Genomic DNA, 27,938 nt, shown 5'->3' with positions numbered 1-27,938 from the left:
ACTTCACACATTAATGTCAAATGAGAGTATAATTTTCTTTACATGCACTATTAAGTATTAACATGGTCTATATGAGTAATTATGTAACTAATATTAAATAAATTTAAAGAATATATACCATGCAGTGTTGGCCTCCCATCTGCAGGGTAGGCCACACGAATCCCAGCCATAGTCTGTGCCTATGTGTATAGACTTTGCATGTCCTGAATATGTCACATTAGACATGGATTGATATCAAGCTTGGTACTTCATGATTAAAGCTAAATCAATAATGTCAAACATTCCCATTTAAATATTCAATTGCTTGGAAAAAGGCCTATTTACCAATTAAACCAGTAGCAATTGCACATAAATCCATTAAATACACAGATTAAGTTTAATTTGGTCTCAGATATTACAAAACCTCATGAATAATACACTGACATTAGGTCTATATATTTGTGTGTGTTTTTTTCCCACTAGCCTAGCCTACTTTTTGTCTCTGGGAAAAGGATACGAATGAACTCGCATGTACGCTAAACATGACTTTATACACAAACACGGAATGTAGTGTCCAGTGTTCAAACTCATTGATTTCAGGTCATTTTCACCTGTTGAAATGATTGAAGACAACAAAAAGATCATTTAAAGCATAAATGCATTTATTTTCTAATTAGATGTCAGCAAAACATTAAACATTTGTATTTAGTAATTGCAAGAAAACAAAAAGAAAACAAAATGTACCATTTTAAGTTTCTGGTACTGTGACATAACACTGATATCAGCGCATTTAACAACGTTACACATGACAGGCTAAACTATTCCTTCTAAGCTAGGTATCCTAAACTCAGTACGTCCAAACAAAAGCAAAAACAGAAATACTGTCACAGGTCCAGGGCGGATGGAGAGCGACAGCGTGTCATGGAGCAAGCAGAAACAGAGAATGGATGACTCACTCAGGGATTCAAAGGAGGAAAGGGGAAAAACACTAGAGACACTAATAAAAACAAAAGCAGACCACGAGGGGTCAAAAACAAGACAAGGAACAACAGTAATCAAATAAGAAATCGGTCGGTGGGTCACAAGCTTTTTTTTTTTTTTTCCCTCCACCACCCCCCCTCTGCGGAGGACCACTTTATTGTGCCCGAGATGTTATTTCAGGTGGAGTCTAGGACCCAACCTGACACGTGTGTATAGACAAACAGGCACACACATATACAAGCATACGTTCCCACCCTCATGCAGACATAAACAAATATTTACACATTCACCCAACATTTAGACACACAGAAATGAACGCTGTACACATACTCTCACTCCCCATATATACTCTATGTGGACCCCTATTTTTCCTCTGGCGAGGAGACCAGAAGATCACCCCGGACCCCGCAGTAGCCGAGAAGCCCACCAGCCCAGACCCCGACCAGCTGTTCCTCTCAGCCCCAAATGGCGAACAGGGAACAGGGGTGTGAAAAGACCCCATGCCCCCCTTCGCCCGCTCAGATGTGTTGTTGGTGTGTGTTGTTCTAAAGTGCTTTTAAAACAGGTGAAGGGCATGGCACTAACCACCCCCTGCCGACCAACAGCTGGTGTTAGCTCGGCCTCTCCCCAGAGCCCTCAATGTCTATGTGTGATTAAAATTGAGATGTGGGCCCTGGCACCAGAGGTAAGGCTGAATGAACAGACCGCCCTCTGGATGCCATTCTGTGTGTCCATCCCCAACGCCCTAAATGTATGTGTCATGAGAGAGTAAGTAATGAGAGTGTCTACGTTGTAGTGTATGAATGAGGTACAGGTGGTCGCGAGGGGACAGAGGAGGAATACCTACCCTGCATCCCAGCAACGCACCTACACCTCAAAGCCCTACATGTGTGGTGGTGTGATGGAGCGGGAGGAGGGAAGCATTTAGGGATGGGGAGGAAAGGAATGGGGGGGGCAAAATACCTCCCCCCCCGGAGCCAGCTCCCCCGCTGACCCCCATAGGCACTCCCCGTTCCCCGAAATCCATCCAGGGAGGGGGGCCCAGGCCCATCCAGACCGGGGCCCAAAGCAGCAGCACCACCGGGCCCCACAGAGCCCAAGGCGCCCCACCGGACCCCACTACAAAGGAAAAGCTACCCCCGCCCCAGCATTCAGTCAACTCCCAGACTGCATAAGACAAAAGACATCCAAAGACATTGTACCTCTCTGAAAGGTAGAAACGTTTCACCGCTCGTCCAAGCAGCTTTGCATGTGCAAATCCACAACCCCTCACTCAACAGAGGTAGAGGCATTAGGCACAACCTGTCTCAAATTTAACCTGCGGCCCTCTCATCATTTGCCAAAACAAAAATAATTCCCAGGAAAAAAACAGACCCAATTCACACCTCCACCAGGTGGACCACCCTTAACGACCCACTCTATTGGAGTAGGAGGGACTGGTTACATCTACCCGCAACTCCCCCCCCCCCCCACTTTGTTTCACTCAACGAGCCCCCTTATACTACTTACCCAGGAGGTACTTACCATGTGGACACTTACTACCTCCCTCAGTCTGAAGAAGCTGCTTGGATGAGCAGCGAAACGTTTCTAACTTTCAGAGACAAGTCCAGTTGCCACGAGTCAACCACCAGAGAGTATGGTCTAAGGTTGCCTGGTCCTTCTGTTCCTCTGTGGTGAAGGGTACCTTAAGGGTACCTTCACCACATTGCCATTTGATACTGACACCTTCACATTGCCTGCTTCTAAATCGCCAACGATCAGTTCTTCCAATAATAATTTGTCCACCTTAGTTTCAACAATATCCAAATTTATAGCATTCGGCTGGAATTCACTGTTTACAACTTCTACTGCCACATCCTCAATTTCCAGTTCAAATGCTTTTTCAAAAGACTTTTCTCTAGTCTCCTCCACTTCAACTTCTCCAATTTGTACTTGTACAATTTCGAAATTAAATTTACTTTGATCTAAATATTCGAGATCAAACTGGCAGAGGTCTACCAGCACAGCTCCTATCTTCAGACTGTCTTGATGGTTGTCTACAGGCTTTATGGAGATTGTCCTGTTATTTATCACAAAAGCCTCCAACCCATGTACATCTATCCCTTTATCCCTCCCAAGCTGGCTAGTGGGTGGAGTTACTTGGGAGCACTCCTCTTCATCACCCCAGCAGATGATCTCTTCCCACTTGTCCCAGGCTGCCCAATAAGCATCATCCGTCCAGCTAACTGCCTTGGCAATTCGCCTTCGGGAATGTGACTCAGTGGAACTGTCAGCCTGGTCAGAAGGTGATTCTGCTGGGGAGCACAGCTCTTTCTCATCTCCCCAGTCAATCACCTCTCCCCACTTGTCCCAAGTTGCCCAGTATCTGTCGTCGCTCCAGCAAACAGCTTTCTCAATTCGTCTGATTCTGAATGAGGAAAAACAACATACAGGCAATGCAATGGAGCTGTCAGTCACTCCTGACATGTGGACTACACTTCTGCACTGACCCACACCTTCCCAATCAACAACCGCATTACTGCACAGGCAGAGCTGCTATCTTTGGTCAGCTGGCTGGCGTGAGATTCTCAATTCCAGACAAGTCTGCACATTCATCTCCATATGTGTAACAGTCTTACTACCTTGTAAATAGTCTGGAGGGTTTGCAGACTACCCCAACACTTTTGATGCAGCTAATTTTAGGTTTATAATGGAATAAAACAGATTGACTACAAGACATCTTGAGTGAGGGTTGGCAACCCTGCATGTGACACTAACTAACCTGCACATAAAATTTAAATATAATCCAAACAATATACTGAATTTTACACAAACATATTTCAATATACAGTCATACCTCGGCTCACGAACTTAGTTCCTGACCTGAAAAGTGCGTGACCTCAATCAATTTTCCCATTTCAAATAATGTAAATACGTATTATGTTCAATATGTTTAAACTTCAGAAACGCTGCATTTTCTTCAATTTTTTATATTTTTCTGTGACCAAGAATCCATCCATCCATTCATTTTCCAAACCGCTTATCCTACTGGGTTGCCTATCCCGGAAGCAATGGGCACAAGGCAGGGAAAAATCGAGGATGGGGGGGCCAGCCCATTGCAGGGCACACTCACACACCATTCACTCACACATGCACTCCTACGGGCAATTTAACAAGTACCCGGAAGAAAGCCCACGACGACATGGGGAGAACGCGACCAAGAATATAGACTTAAATTAAAATAACCTTACTTGTAACAAATAATGCTGTTGGCACGTCAAACTGTCGGTGCAGCGGTAAGAAAATCGGGAGAAGACTAACAATAATAGAGGATTTATAAATGGAAAAATAAGTTCACACAACACGTTATTCACCATGAACTAGGACATATCGCCGTCTTTCTCTTTAGGTCACTCTATACATACATATATACATACACTTCGAGCACGCGCAGTACAACTCAACACCCCCTACCGTACAATCAAATTATGACAGACTGTGCACATATAACTGAGAGCATACATTTACATTTACATGCTAACAAATGCTAAATTAAATAAAACATTAAAACTGAGCATACGCTGGTCGCTTGAAAGACGCCAAAACACGGAAAAGAACCACAAAACATCCCCCCAAAAAACTAAACAATCAACATTAAAAGACTGAATAACAGTCAAATGCAGTAATTTCGAAAATATTATTGTTTTTTTATTATACTGGACATTTCTTCGCGTTTCGGGTGGTTCTTTGGGGAGCTTTCATCGGACCCTTTTGGGGACGTTTGTGTGTTCGAGGCCCGAAACACGGTTCGACAACCGATACAAAACAAAACACGATTTATTCGTGAACAGGACTGTTCGTGGGTCGAGGTACCACTGTACACACGAAGACAGATACTAAATAATAAGATAAGTTATACGATAAAATGGGAGCAGAAATGCAACGTACCTTGCCATCTTGGTGCAGAAAAGCAAGTGAAGCCGCGTCTTTCAAACCGGTAGCTTCCCACGTGCGGAGGCATCAAATGTAACCAAGCAACAACATAACTAAATAATAACATCATAATACGTATAGTTCTTATATAATAATGACAGTTTTATAAGTTTTTTATTTACTTGTAGAAGTAAATAAGAAAAAAAATGTGTAAGAACTGCAAAGCAAGAATATAGTAGTAAGCATGAATCACACATTCAGCTCTGGATAATATCAGACAATGACTTAAAGACACGTGAAATGAACTGCACTCTTGGAGTCTGTCTCTCCCCAAAGCACTATGCAAGGTAACTTGTTTAATATGGGAATTATAAAATGACACTTTGGTAACATTTCAAACTGTTGTATCGCGAAACGTAGCGATCAGTATGTCGAACTGTCACGCCCAGCTCGTACGATCCTCATGTGTGCCACGCCCCCCTAATTATCCACGTGTGCTTCCCCATTATACCCAGCTGTGTCCGATTATTTTCACCCAGTCCTGTCTATTTCAGTCCATGTCTTGCTTTCGTTCCTGGTCCGTCATTGATGTTAGTTAGTCGATGTTCGTGCTTCGTCCCGTTTTAGTGCTAATAAATCCCAGTTTCCCCGTGTTCTGCCTGCCTGTTTCCTGCCCGTGCGATCGCGCTCGCAACCTGACACGAACAAGGTTATACATCACACAAGCTTCCCACAAGAACCTGTAATTAGACTAAGCGCGTACCACACTGGGCCCGGCTGCCTTATACCGCAACCGAGCACGATCGTACCGCCCCCCTCCGCAGTTCTGCCCCCCTGTTGCACTTACTGGTCCGGACGCGAGCACGTTTTGTCATAAACCTGCAACTTTTTGTGTGGAAGAAACATAAGAAGCAAAGCTGTGTACCACAGTAGGGTAGGATTCATGGTTAATTTCGTGGCTTATTTGGGGCGGTTTTGAGTATGATGACGCACACAGATTTGTCAAGTACACAAAGCAGAGGTTTTTATTTATTCGTGCTGCACGTATAGGAAGATCCACACTTTATGAAATTTCTCAAGCAGACTGATGCTGCGCGGGATACCGGTGCCAAAAAGGTATTGCGGTACCGCATTTTTGAAAGCTGTTCGGTATTACATTACATTACTTTTCGTTAGAACTTGTACTAATTACACTATTTTCGCTTCCGCTAACTATGGGATCATGACGATGGACTCTATATATCAAAAACATTGCCGAAACTAAGTTATACACTAAGTTAGACCTGCACCCATCATGCTATATAAAATACTAAAACGCCAGCTAGTTAAGTATGATGTCCATAGCTTCACGTCAGTGATTTATGTCAGGGATATACATTGACGTCATCAAAGTTTGATGTTTGAATAATAAATAGATAATAAAGCATAATGTGCTGCGTGGGAAGTGTTTTATATATGCATACCTGTCAAGTTTTGGATTTGAAAATAAGGGAAATTTTCCGGCGCCCGCCGCGAGCAGTCCCACCACCCCAACCAAGCTCCAGTATCCCTTACATTTTAAGACGGGTGACAAGAAAGCTAATCACCACTTGTCAACCGCTTATAAACTACAATTGGCTTTATGCACAGCTGCACTACTTCCTGAACTTCAGGCAGCTCCTTTGTTTCCTGTCTGCCATTATTGGACAAACTAATTAATCCAGGTGATCAGTTTGTCCAATAATGGCAGACAGGAAACAAAGGAGCTGCCTGAAGTTCAGGAAGTAGTGCAGCTGTGCATTAAGCCAATGATAGGCCTACCTTTGCTGACACTGACATGCTGTGAACATTCATAGCCTAAATGAAAACACAAAAGGGTATATATGAGGAGCATTTATTTAAAGGCTTATTTGCATATTTTCTGTTCATTTAACATTGCTTGTCTTTACATTTACATTTCATTTTCATTCCACCTTCTTTTCACATTCACACACTCATTCATTTCATATTGCTTTTTTGTAGTTTTTCTTTTCATTTCACATAACTTTTCTTTACTCTTTTAGTGACTTATTGTACTCATTTGTTGCAGACTTTGCATTATTTAAGACTGTTTTGGAAGGAGTGTATTTGTGGGCTGAGCCAGAGTGGTTAATTTTACATGAGAGTAGAGCGCAAACAGTTCTGTTGTCTAACGACATCCTATTCTCTGTAACAATTTTTCGTACCATGCTAAACACCCTTTCTGAACTTGCATTGCTATGGGGAATGCATAGTAAAGCCTTCATAAGTTCTGGCAGCTCACTGAACCTCATGTCCTTTCCTACCAGGCCCCAAAATTTGTCGATTCTGTCTTCTTGGGGGAGTTGCTTGCTATCTGTCACCTGATAGTCTGTGAATTCCTCCCTCATCTTATCCTCTTTCAGCCTCAACTGGGGGAACAGGGCCCCTAGCCTTTCCACTGTAAAGTAAAACAAGTGTTTGACTGAACATTGCAAATCTAAACAAGTATCAAGTATACTGTGCCAATTATTTCTTTGGTTATCAATGGGGAACTGTCCCCAGAGGATGTTATGATGCGATGTAAAGCCCTTGAGACAAATTGTTTGTAAAAATGGGCTGTACAAAGAAAATTGCCTTGCCTTGCTTAACATCAATAGGCTTTATGCCCAGCTCCACTACTTCCTGAACTTAAGCCAGATCCTTTATTTCCTGTCAATTTCTGCACTACAACGGTACTGTTACCACACTGCACATAGCTGTACAAACTGTACATATCTGTTTATATGGTTCATACTAAATATCCATATTTTTTCAGTTTTTCTGTAATATATTCTGTTAATACACTGCATATATATATATTGTTCTTACTACTACTATAATGATACTGCCACTACATTGCACATACATGTACCTATTTTTCATACATTGTTCATAATACATAGCCATACTTATTCTGCTCTTATAAGGTTACTGCTAATACACTACACATCCAGGTGTGTCTGACCATTGCTAGGGTGGTTGCTAGGGTAAGTAGTGGAGCTGGGCATAAAGCCTATTGGAAACTCTTTCTATTATCTACCTGTCCCTGGAGTTATGTTAAGGCGAGCTGCAGGGTCCAGCACTTTCAGGTCCCTCAGGAGTGGATGGTCGAGGGGAAAGGTGGAGAACATCTTCTTAAGCACTGCCTCATAGAAGCTTCTCACAGTTCTACAACAGCATAAGAGTGAAAAAAATGCGTTAGTGGTAATATTTTTAGGCACACTACAGCCCATACTCTCATACTGTCAAAAGATGATATCATAATATAACTACTGGGTAATACACTCACTGAAAGATTTTCTTCTCGGCTGACACAGGGAGCTCAGCGCTCATCTTGATTGATATCTCAGACATGTTCGGCAGTTCGACACCTCATGTGCTACATCCTGATTGATATCTCAGACATGTTCGGCAGTTTGACACCTCATGTGCTACATCCTGATTGATATCTCAGACATGTTCGGCAGTTCGACACCTCATGTGCTACATCCTGATTTATATCTCAGACATGTTCGGCAGTTCGACACCTCATGTGCTACATCCTGATTGATATCTCAGACATGTTCGGCAGTTCGACACCTCATGTGTTACATCTTGATTGATCTGCGGCCAATACATCACCTCACATGCTCTTTTCCTACACTTTTCAATCCCGAGATGCCCTGCATGTATCTTCTTCAGCAGTTCTTTTCACATGCTTTTTGGGATGACTATCTTGCTACCTTTGTGGACAATGTCTCAAAACACTCACAGTTCTGCCCTGCAGTTCCAGTACTCTGTAATTTCAGGTGGACACTCCTGCTTAGTATTGGGCCATCCATCCACAGTAACTTTTTATTTATGAAGCATTTGGACATGAAAGAAAAGAAGGAAAATAAAAGGAACCGGTCTGAGGTCATGAGATACACAAGAAGACATTGTGACAAATTAACATACATTAATCGATCGTGTAATACCTCTCTGTTCAGTTATGTAAATGTCTACTTTCCCCACCTTGCCTCCTCTAGCTCTTTTTGGAGCCTTAAGGAATAAAGCATCTCCTCAAGGAGGTGAGGTTCTTTCACAATACCAATAAAGACCCCCAGAGTAGGGGTACCTTTTTGAAGCCAGTACTTTGTATCTGCCTTTATGCTCACTACCAGCAGGATCTTTAGGAGGTACTCCTCACCTTTACCTAGTACCTCGGGGAGGCTCCCCGGGTACAGAGATGTGAATGTGACGTCAACATTAAACCCCAATACCTTTGCAATAATCACTACAACCTCCTTCCACAAATTCTGAGTAAGAGGACACAGCCAGAACACTTGGGCGTGATCAACTAAAGTTTCTCCACATCCCCTCCAGCACCATCATTGTGTATCAGTTTGTTTGCCTTTTTGTTTTGGGGTAATAAAAAACTTATAATGTTTTTCCAGGAGAACCAGCATATTACAAGTTATAAAAATACAATAAAAAATACAATATAAGAGAATTTAAAATACACGTACTAAAGTAAGAGCCAACATACAGATAAGGATACGAGTAGGGAGGGGGGAAAGGGAAAAACTATTCACAATAAAAGGGAAATAGAGGGATTTAGCAGCAGTTATGTAGAGAATAGATATTGCGGTATTGCACATGAGATTGCACAGTTATGTGGCCCATTGCACAGTCCGAATGTTCGATTGTCTGGTGCAATTTATTGTTCCTGTTTCTCCCCGTCCTACTCTGACCTCCTGTTTCCCCTCCTCCTCCTCCCCCTCAGTGAGGAGTTGAACAGTTTGATGGCGTGTGGGACAAAGGAGTTTTTAAGTCTGTTGGTTCTCGACTTGGGGAGAAGCATCCTGTCACTGAACAGGCTCCTCTGTTTGTTTATAACAGTGTGCAGAGGGTGCCTAACATTGTCCATAATGGACAGCAGTTTGTTGAGAGTTCTCTTCTCAGCCACTGTCAACAGAGAGTCCAGCTTCATGCCGACTACTGAGCCGGCCCTCCTGACTAGTTTTTCCAGCCTGGATAAGTCCCTCTTTGCTGTGCTGCTCCCCCAGCACACAACAGCGTAAAAGAGGACACTGGCAACCACAGACTGGTAGAACATCCACAGGAGCTTCCTGCAGATGTTGAAGGACCGCAGCCTCCTCAGGAAGTACAGTCTGCTTTGACCCTTTTTGTACAGGTGCTGTGTGTTGATTGTCCAGTCCAGTTTGTTATCCACCCACAGTCCTAGGTACTTGTATGAGTTGACCACCTCCACTTCCTCTTCCCTGATGAGAACTGGTCGTGGACGTGGTCTGGACCTCCCAAAGTCAATGACCAGCTCCTTAGTTTTTGAGGTGTTAAGCTGCAGGTGGTTTGTGTGGCACCAAGCTACAAAGTTCATCACCAGACCTCTGTACTCCTCTTCTTGGTTGTCCCTGATACACCCCATGATGGCTGTGTCATCTGCAAACTTCTGGATGTGACATAGTTCCGAGTTATAGCAGAAGTCTGAGGTGTACAGGGTGAAGAGCAGAGGGGATAGCACAGTTCCCTGTGGTGCTCCTGTGCTACTTACTACAATGTCAGAGGTGACGTCCTTCAGCCTGACGTACTGATGTCTATCCGTGAGATAGTTGTGGATCCAGGCAGCTAGGCAGGGATCTACCTGCATTCTGGACATTTTTTCATGGAGCAGACAGGGCCGAATTGTATTAAAGGCACTAGAGAAATCCAGGAACAGGATTCTGACAGTGCCTTTTTCCTTGTCCAGGTGTGAATGGGCTCGGTGTAGGAGGTACAGTACGGCATCCTCCACACCGACATCTGTCTGGTAGGCAAACTGTAGGGGGTCCTGAGCATGTTGTACCTGGGGTCTAAGAAGGTTGAGAAAGAGCCGCTCCAGAGTCTTCATCAGATGTGACGTGAGTGCCACCGGTCGGTAGTCATTCAGCTCACTGGGCCTGTTCTTTTTTGGAACTGGGACAATGCAGGATGTCTTCCAGAGCGCAGGCACTCTCCCCAGTCGTAGACTGAGGTTGAAGACACGTTGTAGCGGCTCCCCGAGTTCAGCAGCACAGGTTTTTAGTAGCCTGGGGCACACCTTATCTGGGCCTGCTGCCTTCCTGGGGCGAAGCTTCCTCAGTTGTCCCCTGACCTGGTCTGCTGTGACGCTGTGAAGTGGCTGGGAGGAGGAGGGGGTGGGGGTGGAATCACCTTGGTGTTGGAGGAGGGGGTTTGAGGGAGGAAGAGGAGGGGGTGGGGTTGCTGTGGGCTGGTCAAACCTGTTGAAGAAGTTGTTGAGTTTGTTTGCCTTCTCCACAGTCCCCCCCGCTGTGCCGTTCTTGGTGTTGTAGCCTGTGATGGTTTTCACACCCTTCCAGACGTCCCTCATATTGTTCTCCCCCAGCTTCTGCTCTACCTTCCTCCTGTATGTGTCCTTTGCCTCCCTTACACATTGTTTTACCTCCCTCTGTGCTGTTTTCTGTGCTGAATAAGAAGGGTCACACCAGTATACCAGGGGCCTGATATATAATAGTCCTTTAGCGATGGGAGGGCCATGCCTCCTTTTCCTTTGGTGACTGAAGCGTGCAGAATCTTACCCCAGGTCTCTTATTATTCCATATCAACTGTGAAATATGCATATTCCATTCCCGAAATTGTTTTGAGGAAATTTCTATGGAAAGAGATGAGAACAAGTATAGCAATTTAGGGAGGATATTCAGCTTAACTGATCTGATTCTGTCACCCAAGTCAAGAGGAAGGAGACTCCATCTTCTGAGGTCCTCATATATTATTCTATTAATCCAGCTGTAATTAGTATCAAATAACTGTGATTCATCTTCAGTCAAATAAACTCCTAAATATTTCATTTTGTTTGAGTACCAATTGAAGTTGTTCCTGGAGATAAATTCCTGCGTCGGTGTGTAATTGAATGTCATGACCTGGGTATTGCTCACATTGAGAATGTACCCCGAGTATGTTCCAGATAGTTCCAACATGCTCATTAAGACAGGGAGGCAAGATTCATTACTGTAACAAAAACATCATCTGCATACAGACTAACTTTATATTCATCTTCTCCAATAGTTATAACTGTAGGTTTTGTCTCCTCTCTTATTGCCTGAGCCAAAGGTTTAATAAATAGGTTAAAGAGGCTGGGGCTTGCAGGACAACCCTGCCTGCATCCCTGCTCTAAGGCAATAGCATCAGAGAGGCAGCCATTAACCTTTATTCTTGCTATTGGGGAAGAGTAGAGTACTTGAATGCATCTTATGAAGTTTAAAACCAAATCTTTCCATTGCTAAATAAAGAAATTCCCACCCAACAGAATCAAATGCTTTTTCAGCATCAAAACTTAGGACCATGGAGGTAAGTTTTTCTCTGTTTATATATTCTATAGTATGAAGAGCTCTCCTGATGTTGTCTTGTGTTTGTCTCTTACTGGTGAACCCAGTTTGGTCTACATCTATTAGCTGGGGCATTGCAATTTCCAATCTCTTTGTTAAGATGGCAGCGTATCATTTATAATCCGTATTTTACACACTAATGGGTCTATTTCCCGTACATTCCCTCCTGTCCTTTCTCTCCTTGGGGATGACTGATATAAAGGCCTCTCTCCAAGATGGAGGAGGGGACCTCCATGTACATTTACATTCCAGTAAAGGTTACTGATAACATGCCTCTGAAGTTTGACTTTTTGCATCATTACAATACTTATAGTCAACTATTCATCATATCTTCCACTGCAGGAAATACATGTTAATGCTCAGCAGTGCACATATATGGTTTTTAATATATTTGCATTGTACTAAAATGCGTTCATTTTCAGTGGGCATATATGCGGCTGAAACAGGTAGCCTAATGCATCCCAAATTTTACAACATTTTAATATAACATCGTAGACATTAAAATGTTTTTTTGGGGAGGTGGGGTGGTGCACTATAGGCCCCTGTGGTGCGGCCTAAGCTCTCGTCCTTAATGCCATTTTTTCCCTTGTAGGATCACACATGCACATATCACAAAGCTTAAATTCCAGGTGGCCTGAGACAAGGCCTACCCTGGTACGAGAAGGCACACATCGACCTAGGCCCCAAAGGGGGGGTTCGTGACCCCACACACATAGATAACCAGGGAGGCCAGCACTCCAACTTTTATTGCCCAAAGCTTTAACGACCTACAGAGAACAGAGTGGATCCCCAGGGACAGGGGCCCCTCGACTTGGCACACAACCCCATCCCCCGACATCCTGCCTTACATACCACTCACCCAGCACCCTAAAGAAAGTTTCTTTTAAGTTTGGCTTTTCTATACCCTGTATAGTACGTTGCTTATGATCGCCAGTCTCAATATACAGGTCATGTTTGTGTGAGTGTCCTTAGACAGTCTTAGTCTTGTGTGCCACCCTTATAACCATGTTCACAGAGTATCAATTATTTTACCCCTCACACTTAAACACTTGTATAAATTTGAATAAATAAATAGGTATAGCTACCACTGCATATATGTTATACCAGAATAATCTTGGAAATTGAATAGTCTAACCAGGGATCTTAGTCTGCCCTAACTTTCAAAGATTCTTTTCCTTTGTCTGACAAACCTTCTCCCCCCCTTTTCTTTGCCACATTCCTCGGCAACCCTTATCTGATCTTTGTATTTCACCATACCTATCTAAGGGTAAGATGTGCTTATGACATGAGAATATGTCATATAATGTCTGTATAAAGGGTAATATCTGTTGAGGTACAACCTAAACCACCTGTACCATATACTGGTGTGAGTAAGGGAACATAACATAATGACATAATATAAGTAATCATTAATTAATCATACAGATGGTATTAGATGTGAACCGCTAGGCTGGTACGGCATGTTTGGTATCAAACCGAAGGAAAATCACTCCAGTTTCCAAATCTGGTCAGTGGTTACCACAAAAGTGGACATATCAAAAGTTACACCAGCCTAATGAAAATCACCATTACCAGAGAAGTCAGTCTGGTCATAAATCCCAAAAGGACTGATACCGACCCCCTTCCGAAAGCCCGCCAAATGGATGGTCAGCCATTGGTCCAGGACTCAAATTCCTGGTCACTCCTAATCACGAACCTTACACTATAAAACCTGGCACCTCAGAACAAAGCCAGGGGGGAAAAGGAGAGAGAAAGGTGTAGAACATCAGCGGAGCAGAGGAGAGCGGAGGAAAGGAAACAAAGACCATCAGCCCAGGAGAAGAGAAGCCCACAAGCAGCCCTCCTGAAGCCTATCAGTGAAGACCCAACTGGACAAAGAACTGAAACTCAGCCCAAGCTTCACCAGGAGAGAGAATCAGAGGGACTCCACTCCAACAACCGCTGCAAACACCGCGCCTCCCTGAGTGCCATCACCCATCAGCTCATCAGCCACTGCAACCAACTGCAAAGACCTCCCCCTTTCTGGCATCCAAGTAAACCAACTTCCTTTCATTTCTAATAACCTAAACTGTCCTATTCACCTGCTATATTCCTTTAGGTTCATATTTCCACAAACTGCTTGCTTTGCAGAACAGTTTTCCCCTTTTAGGTTACTCCTTTTAAATCTGGTTATTGCATTTTCATGATTACATTGTTTGTGTCTATTCCGTTATTTCATGTTTATTGTTTGTTAGGTGTAATGTCTGTCTTATGTTAGTTGTAGGAATAAATGCATGTCTTTTACACAACTTCAGTCTCCATCATTGAGTGCTCACAATAGTCCCTGCCTCTGTGCGATCTGGCTACTACGCTCTGAAACCTCAAAACTCGCCTGAAATATCGCGAGACTCTCTCTCATCGGCCGTGAGGGGAGCTTCGCTACCGATCGTTTACATTATCTGGTGACGCAGCTCGCTGGACGAGCCTACTAACCCAGGTTATTAAACGATACTGGTTATTAATGAATCCCATTTAAGTCTCACATTAACAGACTCGCAATTGCGTTTGTGACCCAATTGAGTTTGAAGGAGCCGACCATTCGGCATAACAATTGGTTACTAATCAGCATTAAATTATAATTAATTAAAATTAATTAATTTCAAAACATATTGGTGGAGATATTAAAATTTACCTGAGCTAATAATTCCTACACCCTCTTACATTACTTTTATACTTTAAGTAGTTTTAAATCCAGTACTTTTACACTTTTACTTAAGTAAAAAGCTTGACTTGATACTTCTACAGAAGTCTTATTAAACCCTAGCATCTATACTTCTACCTGAATGTGTAATGAGTGTGAACACTATTGACAGCTCTGTCAAGGAGTAGCGCTGCAGCCGAATCATCACGCTTTGGATTCTCAATGGACAGTCAGTGAGTGGATTTTGAAACAATGCAGTCAGCGGCTTTCCATTATTTTTATTCTTAGTCACTAGCGAACTCATCCTGTCCAATTCCTCTTCCAGTGGCTTCTGAAGAGCAAATGTCACTTTCCGACATGGATTGGTGATTGGTGACACGTTTTTATCCACTTTGATTGTGTTCTCCAGGAAGACAACCAAGACCCTGAGAAATATCATTGTACTCCTTCATCAATTCATCATAATCAGTATCTTCATCGTTTTCCACTACCAGCACTCTCTTTACTATGTTCAGTCTCTCGCAAGCAGCCTAATATGGGCTGCACATTTACAGGCACCACCATGAATACTAGTGTATGCTCTCTATCCTTATCTGACACTTTTACCGTGCAGTTTCCTCTAACAGGTATCGCTGCTCCTGAGTATTCACTCACTTTCACTTTTGTTGCATGTAATTTTGGTCTGGGTCTAATCCTGCTGAACGCCGCCTCTGGGATCACATTGGCCTGGGCTCCAGTGTCTAATTTCATTGCAACGTGTTTATCATTCACTTTCAGTGTCAGCATCCAGTCTTTTTTCTGTATTCCCCTCCATTATTACATCCACATAGAATTCCTAGGAGTCACTCTCATTCACTGTATGCACTTTGCTCCATTGTGCGTGATTCTTACACTGCCGTGTATAACGGAGATTGTTGTTGCGATTGTGACATACCTTGCCATACGCAGGACATTTTCTGGGAGGATGCTGTGTGCCACATCGACCACATGTCTTCCCCAGTACATCTCTGTGTGCCGGTTTCCATCCATCCTTCATATCTGTGGCAGTGCTCTTTTTATCTGATCTGCGTTCATCTTTTCTTACTGCATCGGCATTGCAGCTCTCACTGAACATTTTTTTTGCTGGCATTTTCACCGTCTCTGCAGCTCTACATATACTAATCGCTTCTTCTAGGTTCAAGTCTTGTTCCCTTAGTAGCCTTTCTTGTAGAATATTATCTGGAATCTTGCAAACAAGTCTGTCTTTAATCAATGAGTCTGACAGTTCTCCAAATTCGCACATCTTACTTCTGTTCCTCAGCTCCGTCACATATTGATCGACAGTCTCTCCCGATTTCTGTACACACGTGAGAAACCTGTGTCTCAAAAGTCACGTTTCTGTTTAGGATACAGTAAGCCTCAAACTTCTCAAGTATTATATCCAACTTCATTTTGTCGTCTTCTGCTTGAACCTGAAAGCTCATAGACTTGTAACATTTCGTCACCCACAACATGCAAAAACACTTACGCCTTGGTGTTATCACTCTTCTCGTCTGCACCAATCGCCGTTAAATACAATTGGAAGCTTAAATTTTCTCCAGATCTCAGCCACATTACCTGTCAGCCAGCGCTGGACTGGTAATCTGGCATACCGGGCAAATGCCCGGTGGGCCGACGCACTTGGGGGCTGGTCGATTTAATATGAATTTTTTTTTTAATTGGCCAACGACCGGCCCATAAAGCAGGGACATCGGCCCATTGGTTCATTTTCTATACTGACATTGGGCTGATCTAATCATCTCTTAACAGGCTCCACCCCTCCCCCTCTGCTTCTTGTGTCAGATGCAGTCAGTGGCTCAGAGCCAGAAATCAGTGGATTTAGGATGGAGAAGCAAAAGCGCAAGGGGGGTGCAGAGAAGTTGCGGGCCAAAAAAAAATAAAAAATCTAGAGGTTGATGCCTCAACATGTGCAAAAATAACCGACATGTTTAGTGCTGTAGCTTCGGTTTCCAAGCCAACAGTAACGTTGCCTGACGACACTAAACAGGTGAACATAGCACATGGAGGAGAGGTGACTAGTCATGGCGGCACCCAGGCAGAGGAGCAGGTGTCTGACAGTGAAGTCAAGGAGGGACAGAGACAGAGTGAGCAGGAGGAGTGTAGTTGAAATGGTAAGCATGGTAGCTACATGATTTAACAGGGAGGGAGTGTTAAACAGGGCGGATGCAGCAGGATAGCGTGTGTGGACCTGGCTGGGCCACGAGGAAGATGATGATTTACCTAAATTAATGAATATTATAATGGTGGGGCGTTATCGGCGTTAACATGCTGTGTTAATGCAAGACTCATTGCGCGATAAAAAAAATATTGTAATTTATAATATATTATAAAAAATAAACTAATCGTTGTTACTATTATAAAGTCTGTCATATTATCAGTCTGTTACTGCACTAGCGACTCAGTCAGCTAATGTCAAATTACACAGCATAAGCTATTTTGCATTGTTTTTGTAGCTAGGTTAGCAGAGTTAACTTATTCAATTGCAGCTTCTGCTGACTATTCTAATGGTAACCCTTTAAAACACATAACGGCCGTCGACAGCCCTTCTCTAGAAAAACTTAGATGATGCTATTTGATTATTTTAATTATTCAATCATTTCTCTCTGTCCTTATGTATAGTCAATTTTTGGGAATGGAACAGTAGATATGCATATCTACAGGGACCGCAACGATGGTGTACTTGTTGGGTGTGTCCGACCGATTGTGGTGGGCCGGTCTAAGCGAAAATGCCAGGGCCCTTTTTGTCCCAGTCCAGCCCTGCTGTCAGCTGAAGGTTGGGTGGCGGTTGTAGCGTTTGCATATTCATTTTCTTGCGTTCATTATGCCCTTCTCTCTCTCCGCAAACTGACAGATCCTCTCTGCGAGTGACGCTAACGTGTTAGCTGACTGCTCACCACGACAGCATCTGAAGCTGCTCCTATTCCTCCGAAGCAGCTTTTAAAAACTCTCCCTCTCTTCAAGTCCAGCTTCTGACACCATGTTTAATTTGTTATGTGGTTCTTTGATAACCACAACTTGGAATTAATTGAAGAAAGTGATATTTAGCCGTTAGTTTCAAGTTCAGCAAGCTTACATGAAGAACACGGTATTTTCATCGAGCTTTTCGCCGATCCCACACGCATGCGCTATCTCACTCCCAGTCACATAGCTCCACACAGAACAGTCAAGTTATTATTTGTTCATATCATTACATTTGTAACCATGTCTGTGCAGTGTCTGATGTAGCCTGGGACCGCTGCAGTGTCTGATGTAGCCCAGGACCACTGCATTGTCTGATGTAGCCTGGGACCGCTGCAGTGTCTGATGTAGCCCAGGACCGCTGCAGTGTCTGATGTACCCCGGGACCGCTGCAGTGTCTGATGTAACCCGGGACCGCTGCAGTGTCTGATGTAGCCCAGGACCGCTGCAGTGTCTGATGTAACCCGGGACCGCTGCAGTGTCTGATGTAGCCCAGGACCGCTGCAGTGTCTGATGTAACCCGGGACCGCTGCAGTGTCTGATGTAGCCCAGGACCGCTGCAGTGTCTGATGTAACCCGGGACCGCTGCAGTGTCTGATGTAGCCCAGGACCGCTGCAGTGTCTGATGTAACCTGGGACCGCTGCATTGTCTGATGTAGCCTGGGACCGCTGCAGTGTCTGATGTACCCCGGGACCGCTGCAGTGTCTGATGTAGCCCAGGACCACTGCATTGTCTGATGTAGCTCAGGACCGCTGCAGTGTCTGATGTAGCCCAGGACTGCTGCAGTGTCTGATGTACCCCGGGACCGCTGCAGTGTCTGATGTAGCCCAGGACCGCTGCATTGTCTGATGTAGCCTGGGACCGCTGCAGTGTCTGATGTAGCCCAGGACCGCTGCAGTGTCTGATGCACCCCGGGACCGCTGCAGTGTCTGATGTAACCCGGGACCGCTGCAGTGTCTGATGTAACCCGGGACCGCTGCAGTGTCTGATGTAGCCGAGGACCGTTGCAGTGTCTGATGTAGCCCGGGACCGCTGCAGTGTCTGATGTAACCCGGGACCGCTGCTGCATACTGCTCTAGGTCATGATGTTCAAAGACCTCTCAGTCTGTCACCTCAAAGCAGACCAGGCATCTGCTGACCATGTTTTAAGAGCTGTGGATGTGACTGTAGCACTTTTCCTGAGGGGGGTGTGAGCTGGTATTAGAAGCAAGGACAAATGTTCTGACTGGCTCAGGTGTGATAGCGGTTTAGCCCAGAAGCCCAGTTTGATGTTTGAATAGACCTTATCCAGTGTGTTTACTCCCCTAGTGCCGCACGTCACATGCTGACAGAATTCAGGAAGCATTGTCTTTAGGTCAGTCTGGTTAAAATCCCCTGATACAACATGCACCACCGCAGGGTATCTGTTCTGTTGGCCGCTAATAATGTCATGCAAATGTCCAAGAGCCAAGTTAGCAATGGCGTCCGGTGGAATATACACAGCAGTCACCATGACAATCGTAAACCCTGAGGTAGGTAAAAGGCTCTGCATTTAACAGTCACAAGCTCCAGGTCCGTAGAGCAAAGGTTGCTTACTGTCACAGTGTTTTTGCACCAGCTGCTAATGACACAAACGCATAACCTCCCTCCTCTGCTCATACCCAAGTCTCTCGTTCTGTCATGATGATGTACTGTGTAGCCTGCTAGCTCAACAGCTGTATCCGGAATGGATGAACGGAGCCAGGTCTATGTGATGAGTAGAATGCAGCTGTCCTTCACCATGTTGTTGGTTGCAACCTGTAGCCTTAGTTCATCCATCTTATTAACAAGAGATCCTGCATCGGTAAGAAAAATGCTGGGAAGCGGCAGTTTATGTAGCTGCTCCAGCGCACCTGCCCTGCAGCCCCGCTTTTGCCTCTTCTGATATATTCATGGATCATGAACATAAAACATTACAATGCCTTACAACATAAAAATGACACGACTTGCAACGGGTGAGGGAAAAGGGGTGGTGGAGGTAGTCCAGCAGAGACAGACAGCCATCCGGTCCTGCAGCCATGGAGGCGCTGGTCAACAGACCCGCCTGTTCACGCTGGGGGTATGAAGCGGTGAAGGCGTTGGATGGGGGGAGGGTAAGTCCTTGGGATCGGGGGAGAGGAATGCAAGAGAGTCTCACTGCCTTGTTCTCCTGGGGGGGTTGTTAGTTCAGCAGCGGCCTTGGCCGAGGCCAGTGCTGATTGGGGGGAGCCAAAACCTGATAGGATAGGGTTGTTTGGGTTTCCGTGCGAGAAGCTGTAATTTCCAGCTCCACTAATGTCCACGCTGGTCTCTGCCATCCAATAGGTTTTGCAAAGTTGTGAGCTTCTCCATGATGTTATCCAGTTTCACTGTCTGAGTGCTAACAGCTCTGCCCACTCCATCAATCATTCCGGCCAGCCTAGTGGGGCTTTGAGCGGCTGTCACCGTCTTCTTCAATCTTTGATAAACCAGGGCAATGCCTAATCCAATCAGCATAATACCTGTAATCATGGTTCCGAATAGGTAGATGTCTTCAATGTCCTCCACGGAAAGAGCTGCCAGGCACACGACCCTCCACCGCTCCCATCCGTCCATCGTGTAGCCAGCAGCATACGTTCCCGCCGGACAGTTAGGTTCCTCCGAACCTAGGCTTCTCGTCGAGAAGATGGTGTCAATTGCGTTGAGAGACTAGCTGATCAAATCCAAATACTTAACATAATTAAACATTTGCCTTTAAACGGATCCATTAAAGTCCACTGAACCTGACTTGACGGCGACATGTGGGGAAAATGCTCCCCCCACATTTAGCTTAAATGGGTGGGGGGAGAAGGGTACAGCAATGATAGATATACATCATCTGGGCTCACAGAGCGTTTTAGTGCACGCTGGGAAACATCAGAAAGCCAGTGGGGGGCAGGTAGCAGGTGAGGACCTGACCCAGAGCCAGCAGCCTGAAAAGGCAGGGGAACCTTGGTGGGGGGGGTGTCAGCAGGGACACAGCAGCCAAAAAACAGCCCTGCCAAAAAGCTCCCTAATATGTGGGGAGCGGGACCCCACTTCAGCCACCTTTCACTGACGGGGGGCGTGAGATCCCTGTCTAGACGCGGGATGCGTGCAGAGCTGCCAGGACACTCGTTCCTGCTCATTAATGCTCATGTTTATTTATATTTACATTTTAACAATCCCATCCTCCATTAATTCTGTGCCGCTGTCCTCCCCCATGGCCCTCAAATGTGTCACTTCAATCATAAAAAGCTGGTCTTCTTTGGACTGGGCCTGTATTGAAATTTTTGGGAGAATGGAAGGGTGCAGGAGAGCCCAGTAGGGCCATGATGCCAGGCTAAAATGTCCACTGGGATGGGGGGGCGGGGGGGGTCCAGTGATCTGAGTGGCAAACAGCAGCAGCAGGGGTGTGTACAGTGGCGGGGCCAGAGGGACATCAGCCCCAGCTGATTGGCCTCTACAGCACCTCCTCTCCTGTCGCTCACCAATTCTAAACATATTACTGGCTAATGATAAAGTGGGGGGCCGCTGCATGAATTATAGCCCCCCTCGTGCCCCCCTTCTTAAAAACACCCTGGAATCACCCAGAACAGTGGGTAACATGTAAGCACTGGTACCGTGTGCCACAGTACCAGGCTGCCATGGAAACCGCAGCCAAGGAGCCCAGGAAATGGGCCTGACAGGGAGGTGAGAGCAGGAACGTGGCCCTTTCCTCCAACACCATTAATCACTCAGTGCTGAGAGCATCTGGCTTAGCAGTGGTCCTCTCCTCCATACTTCTCACTTAGGTAAAGCCCTGGATAATGTGCCTGACAGGAAGGTAAGAGCAGGAACACGGTCCTTTCCTCCAACACCATTAATCACTCAGTGCTGAGAGCATCTGGCTTAGCAGTGGTCCTCTCCTCCATACTTCTCGCTTAGGTAAAGCCCTGGATAATGTGCCTGACAGGAAGGTAAGAGCAGGAACACGGTCCTTTCCTCCAACACCATTAATCACTCAGTGCTGAGAGCATCTGGCTTAGCAGTGGTCCTCTCCTACATGCTTCTCGCTTAGGTAAAGTCCTGGATAATGTGCCTGACAGGAAGGTAAGAGCAGGAACACGGTCCTTTCCTCCAACACCATTAATCACTCAGTGCTGAGAGCATCTGGCTTGGCAGTGGTCCTCTCCTCCATGCTTCTCGCTTAGGTAAAGCCCTGGATAATGTGCCTGACAGGGAGGTGAGAGCAGGAACGTGGCCCTTTCCTCCAACACCATTAATCACTCAGTGCTGAGAGCATCTGGCTTGGCAGTGGTCCTCTCCTCCATACTTCTCGCTTAGGTAAAGCCCTGGATAATGTGCCTGACAGGAAGGTGAGAGCAGGATCGCGGCCCTTTACACCAACACCATTAATCACTCAGTGCTGAGAGCATCTGGCTTGGCAGTGGTCCTCTCCTCCATACTTCTCGCTTAGGTAAAGCCCTGGATAATGTGCCTGACAGGAAGGTGAGAGCAGGATCGCGGCCCTTTACACCAACACCATTAATCACTCAGTGCTGAGAGCATCTGGCTTAGCAGTGGTCCTCTCCTCCATGCTTCTCGCTTAGGTAAAGCCCTGCGAAAGAGAGATTGATTTTCCACATTTGGGTGGGAGTTAAGTAAGAGCAGAGCGGACACTGGACACTGGACACCGCGCACCTCTGTGAATGAGAGGCTTAATAGCCCAAGGACAAAAATAAATAAAACAGCTTCATTTTCACACACTTCTCCAGATGCGACTGAGCTGCCAAGGCAGCGGTGAGGAAACGCGCCGGCACGATACCGACACCCCTGTGTCTCTGCCCTGGAGGCCGGCGGGGCACTGCGGAGATTTGAGGGACCCGGTTGAAGTACCGCGATGCTGGATGCCATCAACACCCGATATATGAACATCAGATTGTTATTTGTGTTGGTTAATTTGGTTAAAAACTACCCCTGAAATCATTACAATGTGTATTACCTCATGGCTGATCAGTATTATATTTCAAATGGAAAGCCTTCATCCATCCATCCAGGTCTGGTCAACCCTACAGACGACACATGCGGTCGCTTGGGGTGTTATCCTTTGAAGAGGTGCAGACTTAGCAAACTGGCCCCTCCCTCCTCCCCCCCTTACCCAAGACCAAATGAATCTGGGCAGTAGAGTTTGCTAGGGTGCCACACCCTAGCACAACCAGCACTGGGCCCAGCCAGTGTCCATGTTATTTACCCAGTACAGGATCTCAGTGAACCATAGAGCCTAAGAGAATCCTGTCCGGGCCTGAAATTAAAGCTCAAGGCAACTCGTACCCGAGGCCTTGAGACCAAAGCTGATCTGGCCCCAGTAATACTAGCAAGTCTAAAACCCGAATCAGACCGGAACCTGAAATTTTGGAAATACTAGTCATATGCTTATATGGAGACAATTGTGAGCTTTTGCTGTATTTCCTCCATTGCTAGTGGGATACTAGCCATGTAGCTGGTGGGCGAGAGAGAAAGGGGGGGAAGTGGGGGGATGTGTGTTGGGGGGGGCATGGAAAGTGAAAACGAGCAAAAGCCTCAGCAAGCACAAAAAGTGATTTGCACATTAAAATAATAATAATAACTAACCTGAACCCGAAGCCAAAGGTGACCGTAAATGACTGACCCAGACCTGGTCCGAGACCCAGTACTTTGTCTGGGCCAGCTGAGCTCGGATTGGGTTGGATTGCAGAACCGACCCCAGAAAAACCTACCCCAGAAGTCTACACACACAGTCACTAAATAAGGGCTAATTGTGCTGTGGAAAGTGCTGTGGAATTGTAATAAAAATATATTCCACCAGGGCGGCATGGTGGTGCAGTGGTTAGCACTGTTGACTCACACCTCTGGGACCCGGGTTCGAGTCTCCGCCTGGGTCACATGTGTGTGGAGTTTGCATGTTCTCCCCATGCTGAGTCCACATGTTGCCTCCTGTCCAACAAAAAACAGACTTGATAGACGTGTGATTCGTCTGAATATCTGCATGAAATACAGACAGATGGAAGCATAAATACCACCATGCCCTCCTGGTGGATCTACGTAGCACCATGGATGCAGATCATGGTGGAAAAGCTGCTGTTCTGACACAGCGAACAAGGTGAAGAAGGCATCCCCTGGGCATGTGAGTCCTGACTCAAAGATCTACATGGGGGATGTTGGGGGGCAGGACTGTACCGTGAGGCTCTGTCGCTGAAATAGCCCCCGATGACCCTTCCGCAGTGTGTTTTTTGACAGCTTTGCGAGGTCGGCCTCTGTTTAGCCTCTCCGAGGTTTGTCCTGACTGCCAAGGAATGTTGTAGGTCACGGGCGAAGGGAAATCAAAAAGCCATTTGAGGCCTGATTAACTTCACTTCCTCTACTCGCAGGGACCGTTTCGCTTCTCCCTCCCTCCGCTGCTCGCCAGCGTCCGCTGTGAAGCTTTCGGCCGGGTCCGACGTGCACAGACTGCGGTTTCTTGGAATCCTGGACCGTGAGCTCAGGCGCCGCTGCGTCATGCCTCTCGGTGACTGAAGAGTCATGCGATAGAAAATTCATGATTATGCTAATCAGTAGCCTCGTGCCCATTGCTTCCGGGATAGGCTCCGGACCCCCCGCGACCCAGTAGGATAAGCGGTTTGGAAAATGGATGGATGAATGGATGCTAATCAGTAATCAATAATGGAATATAGATGATTATGCAAAATACCTAATACCTAATCAGTAATTAACAATTGAGTGTATAATGGTGCTGTTGATTTACACATAATAGTTGAAACAATATGATCCTACTTGAATGATTTGAATGTATCAAACAATAATGCAAATTTGCTTAAGTAAGGGATTTCTGTTTTCTCAGAAGGAACTAACATGTTTGCCAAAATCCAGCTTGTTCAGCAAGGGGCCCGGGTCAAAGCGAAGGCATGACCTGAGAAGTAAGCTGTTGCAGAAGATATTATAAAATGCATGCATGGTATTGGATAAGGAGTAATGTAGAAAAAGAGAACAAGGGGCACATATGGGAAGTGAGATAAAGTAAGTGGATATAATTAACTCGACTCAGAATGATATTGTAAAAGGAAAGTTCCCGAACAGATGGACTTGTTCTGAGCTGATAGGTGGGCCTCAAACAAGCAGAAGTAACTGGTGTCTCCAGATATCCGACCTTTCCTTGAACTGTCTGATCTTTTCTTCAACTGTCTGATCTTTTCTTGATTTGTCAGATGACTGGTGCATTTTTGGCTATTAGAGGCACTTGTTGTTCGGGTAGCAGAACACGAGACGCATGATTGCTGAGTGTCTGTTCCTTTTTTTGCTCATCGGATAATAAAGATTGTCAAACACTTAAACATCCGACTTCAAGAAATTTATTGCACAGTCGATACCTATGAAGCTGTAATGTTTTAATCTCTGCATTCGCCGCCTGGTCTAACAGGCCATCGCAGGAATAACGGCTTTGGGAAAAATCTTTGAGATTTGATTAATATCAACAGATTCTTTCCTAATGAAAAGCTGCATCACATATAACTGATCCTGAGTGAGTGCAAATTTAGGTGTGTGACTTTTTCTGATAAATATGAATCATTAAAAACTCTTATCTTATTAATATTATAACAAAACTGATGTTTACATTTCACCCAAAACCAAATGATTTCTGAATTATTACGTTTTTTTATATAAAATCTAAATTTTCAGTTATCATTCTTCTTTATTGGAAAATTAATTTGGCCCATCTGCTCCTATTCGAAATTACTCTGTATTAATGATGCTTTTTGTTGGTTTTGTCTGTGTGTCTGTCAACAGCAACATAACGTGATTATGATGTCATTTAGAATTGCAGAGAAACTGAACTCAATAACTAACAATTTCTATTGGAAATACAAAACATGCAGAATCAAACTAATGATTCCCCTGGGAATCAATGGGCCTTTTCTTTTGTTGGCTGCCATTTGCTCCGCGGTTCTACACTCCATGTGAAACAGCAGACAGTCATGGGGAAACATAAAACATAATACATAATAATCTTGGGGGGGGGGGGGGCGTGTGCAGAAGATGAAAGAAGAATCATGCAGTGGGAGATTAAGGGTGACGGCCTCCACATCCAGACCGGATCTCCCACGGGGTGGGGGGGGCTCATTTGGATGCTGCGTGGGCGGGGCTAAGATCCTACGGCGCGACATGGAATCCACGTCCATTTCCGCTTTGACAGCTTCCGCGTTTGATATGAAGCTGATATAACGACTTCCTGTCTGTAAATGAAAGTGAAAGCGATTTAAACCTGGAGTCGCCATTTTGTCAAGAAACACGAATATGAGTCTGGAAATATAAAAAGATATTTTTATTGCCAGGTAAGATTATACTCAACAGATTAAACTAATAGTAAAACATACTATTTAATAGTTCTCAACGTAATTAGTTGTTAAATATACCTCCGTGCATTACATGGTAAGTATAAAGGTGTCACAGAATATTTTGAATTTTCTAATGTAACGCGAATTTAATAACAATAATAATAATATTTAATTATTTACGCTCAATCCTGATTTCGCCTAATATACAGCGTCGCTTAAACATGTACATGGGGCTAGATTATAATACTTTGCAGTTATATTAAGTTTGTTTTAAGATGTTGGGGATAACTGCCGAAGAACCCGGGTTAAACTCAAGGCTTAATATTTTATGAAACAAGGCTAAACCACGGCATTGCTGTATTTTTTTTCTTAGTTCATAAACAGTTTGGTATTTTTACGCAAAGACAGGCTTAGCGCCGGACGGATTAGGTAGGACGATGCGTTGTTTAGCATAAAATTTTTTTTTTAAATGGTATGAAATTAGATAGATTAATGTACTTACAGGGTTTCTATGCAGTACGGAAAAGTAGGAAGTTTGATTTTGGTGTTTTCCAGGTGTGGATAAGTACAGTCGTGTGAAAAAATTAGGACACCCCATGAAATATTTTATTCTTTATTAAGAAATATCAAGATTAAATCTTCTTTCAAATTTGTAGATAAAGGTGATATAATTGCATCTCGTATGCAAAAACATAAAAAACAAATTCACTTATTTAACAGAGGAAATTTACTAAGATGCCAATTCCTACCAAGGAAAAAGTTAGCTAGTATTTCCTCCTTTGGCAGAAATAACCTCAGTGAGACGTTTCCTATAACCATCTATCAATCTCTGACTCGACTGGCAGAAAGTTCTCCCCGCTCTCCAATGCAGAATCCCTTAAGCTGTGTGATGTTTGAAGGGTGTCCTGCATGCACTTCTGCTTCAAATCACCCCACAGCATCTCAGTAGGATTCAGATCCGGGCTTTGACTTGACCATTCCAGAACTCTCCATTTCTTTCTTGTAAGCCATTCCTTGGCACATGCACCCTCTGATATGATGAAGACTTCATAGTGGATTCTATGATGGTGAGCTGGCCAGGTTCTGCTGCAGCAAAGCAGCCCCAAACCATGACATTTCCACCCCCAAGCTTCACAGCTGCTATGAGGTTCTTTTGCTCAAAAGCTGCCTTTGGTTTATGCCAAACATGTCTTCTGTTACTGCTTTTACTAATTTCAGATCCATCTTTCCAAAGCACATTGTTCATTAAGCCCCAGTCTGTGTCTTGATGGTCTCTGGCAAACGTCAGTGTTGCTCAGATGTGTTTTTGACAGCAGGGTTTCCTCCTTGCACAGCTCCCATGTAAATCAAACTTCTGTGTCTCTTTCTGATGCTAGATGCATGTACCTTGACATCAGCTGTGGCAGGAGCTTCCTGTATGACTCGTGATGACCTTTTAGCATTTTTGGAGATGTCTTTCAGCATCTTGCCATCTGCTCTTGGGCTGAACTTGCTAGGACAGCCTGCCCTGGCCATGCTGGCAGTTGTTTTAAATGTGAATTATTGTGTAAATTATTTTCCGGACAGTGGAATGGCTGATTCCAAACTCTCAAGATCTTTTTATATCCTTCCCAGACTCATATACATCTACAAGCTTCTTCCTGAAGGCCTCAGAGAGCTCT

General features: G+C 44.8%; 3 protein-coding genes and 1 long non-coding RNA gene across 6 annotated transcripts in view; 1 reads left to right on the top strand and 3 right to left on the bottom strand.

Moving 5' to 3' along the window:
- Window positions 1-27,938, bottom strand: part of LOC125722469 (NACHT, LRR and PYD domains-containing protein 12-like) — a 250,587-nt gene that overhangs the window by 162,671 nt on the left and 59,978 nt on the right. The window lies entirely within an intron of this gene.
- On the bottom strand, window positions 955-5,049 carry LOC125722500 (uncharacterized). The gene is made up of 2 exons (XM_048998687.1): window positions 4,888-5,049; window positions 955-3,367 (listed from the first exon to the last, which is right to left on the bottom strand). Exons 1-2 carry the CDS (start codon window positions 4,893-4,895, stop codon window positions 2,602-2,604), a joined length of 774 nt encoding a protein of 257 aa, XP_048854644.1. The 5' UTR covers window positions 4,896-5,049; the 3' UTR covers window positions 955-2,601.
- On the bottom strand, window positions 6,933-8,234 carry LOC125722536 (uncharacterized). Its single transcript, XR_007386447.1, has 3 exons — window positions 8,180-8,234; window positions 7,931-8,058; window positions 6,933-7,309 (listed from the first exon to the last, which is right to left on the bottom strand). It is a non-coding gene; the product is annotated as an uncharacterized LOC125722536 (long non-coding RNA).
- LOC125722472 (NACHT, LRR and PYD domains-containing protein 12-like) overlaps window positions 26,216-27,938 on the top strand; it is a 51,979-nt gene continuing 50,256 nt past the window's right edge. For all 3 annotated transcript variants that reach the window (XM_048998642.1, XM_048998641.1, XM_048998640.1), the window contains exon 1: window positions 26,216-26,371. The gene's annotated coding sequence lies outside the window, so the exon portion shown is untranslated. The remainder of the gene's footprint in view (window positions 26,372-27,938) is intronic.

The sequence above is a fragment of the Brienomyrus brachyistius genome, unplaced genomic scaffold (genome assembly GCF_023856365.1).
Source record: "Brienomyrus brachyistius isolate T26 unplaced genomic scaffold, BBRACH_0.4 scaffold39, whole genome shotgun sequence".
Lineage (NCBI taxonomy): Eukaryota > Metazoa > Chordata > Actinopteri > Osteoglossiformes > Mormyridae > Brienomyrus > Brienomyrus brachyistius.
The sequence above is the reverse complement of the archived record's forward strand: the minus strand, read 5'-3'. Positions and strand labels throughout refer to the sequence as shown.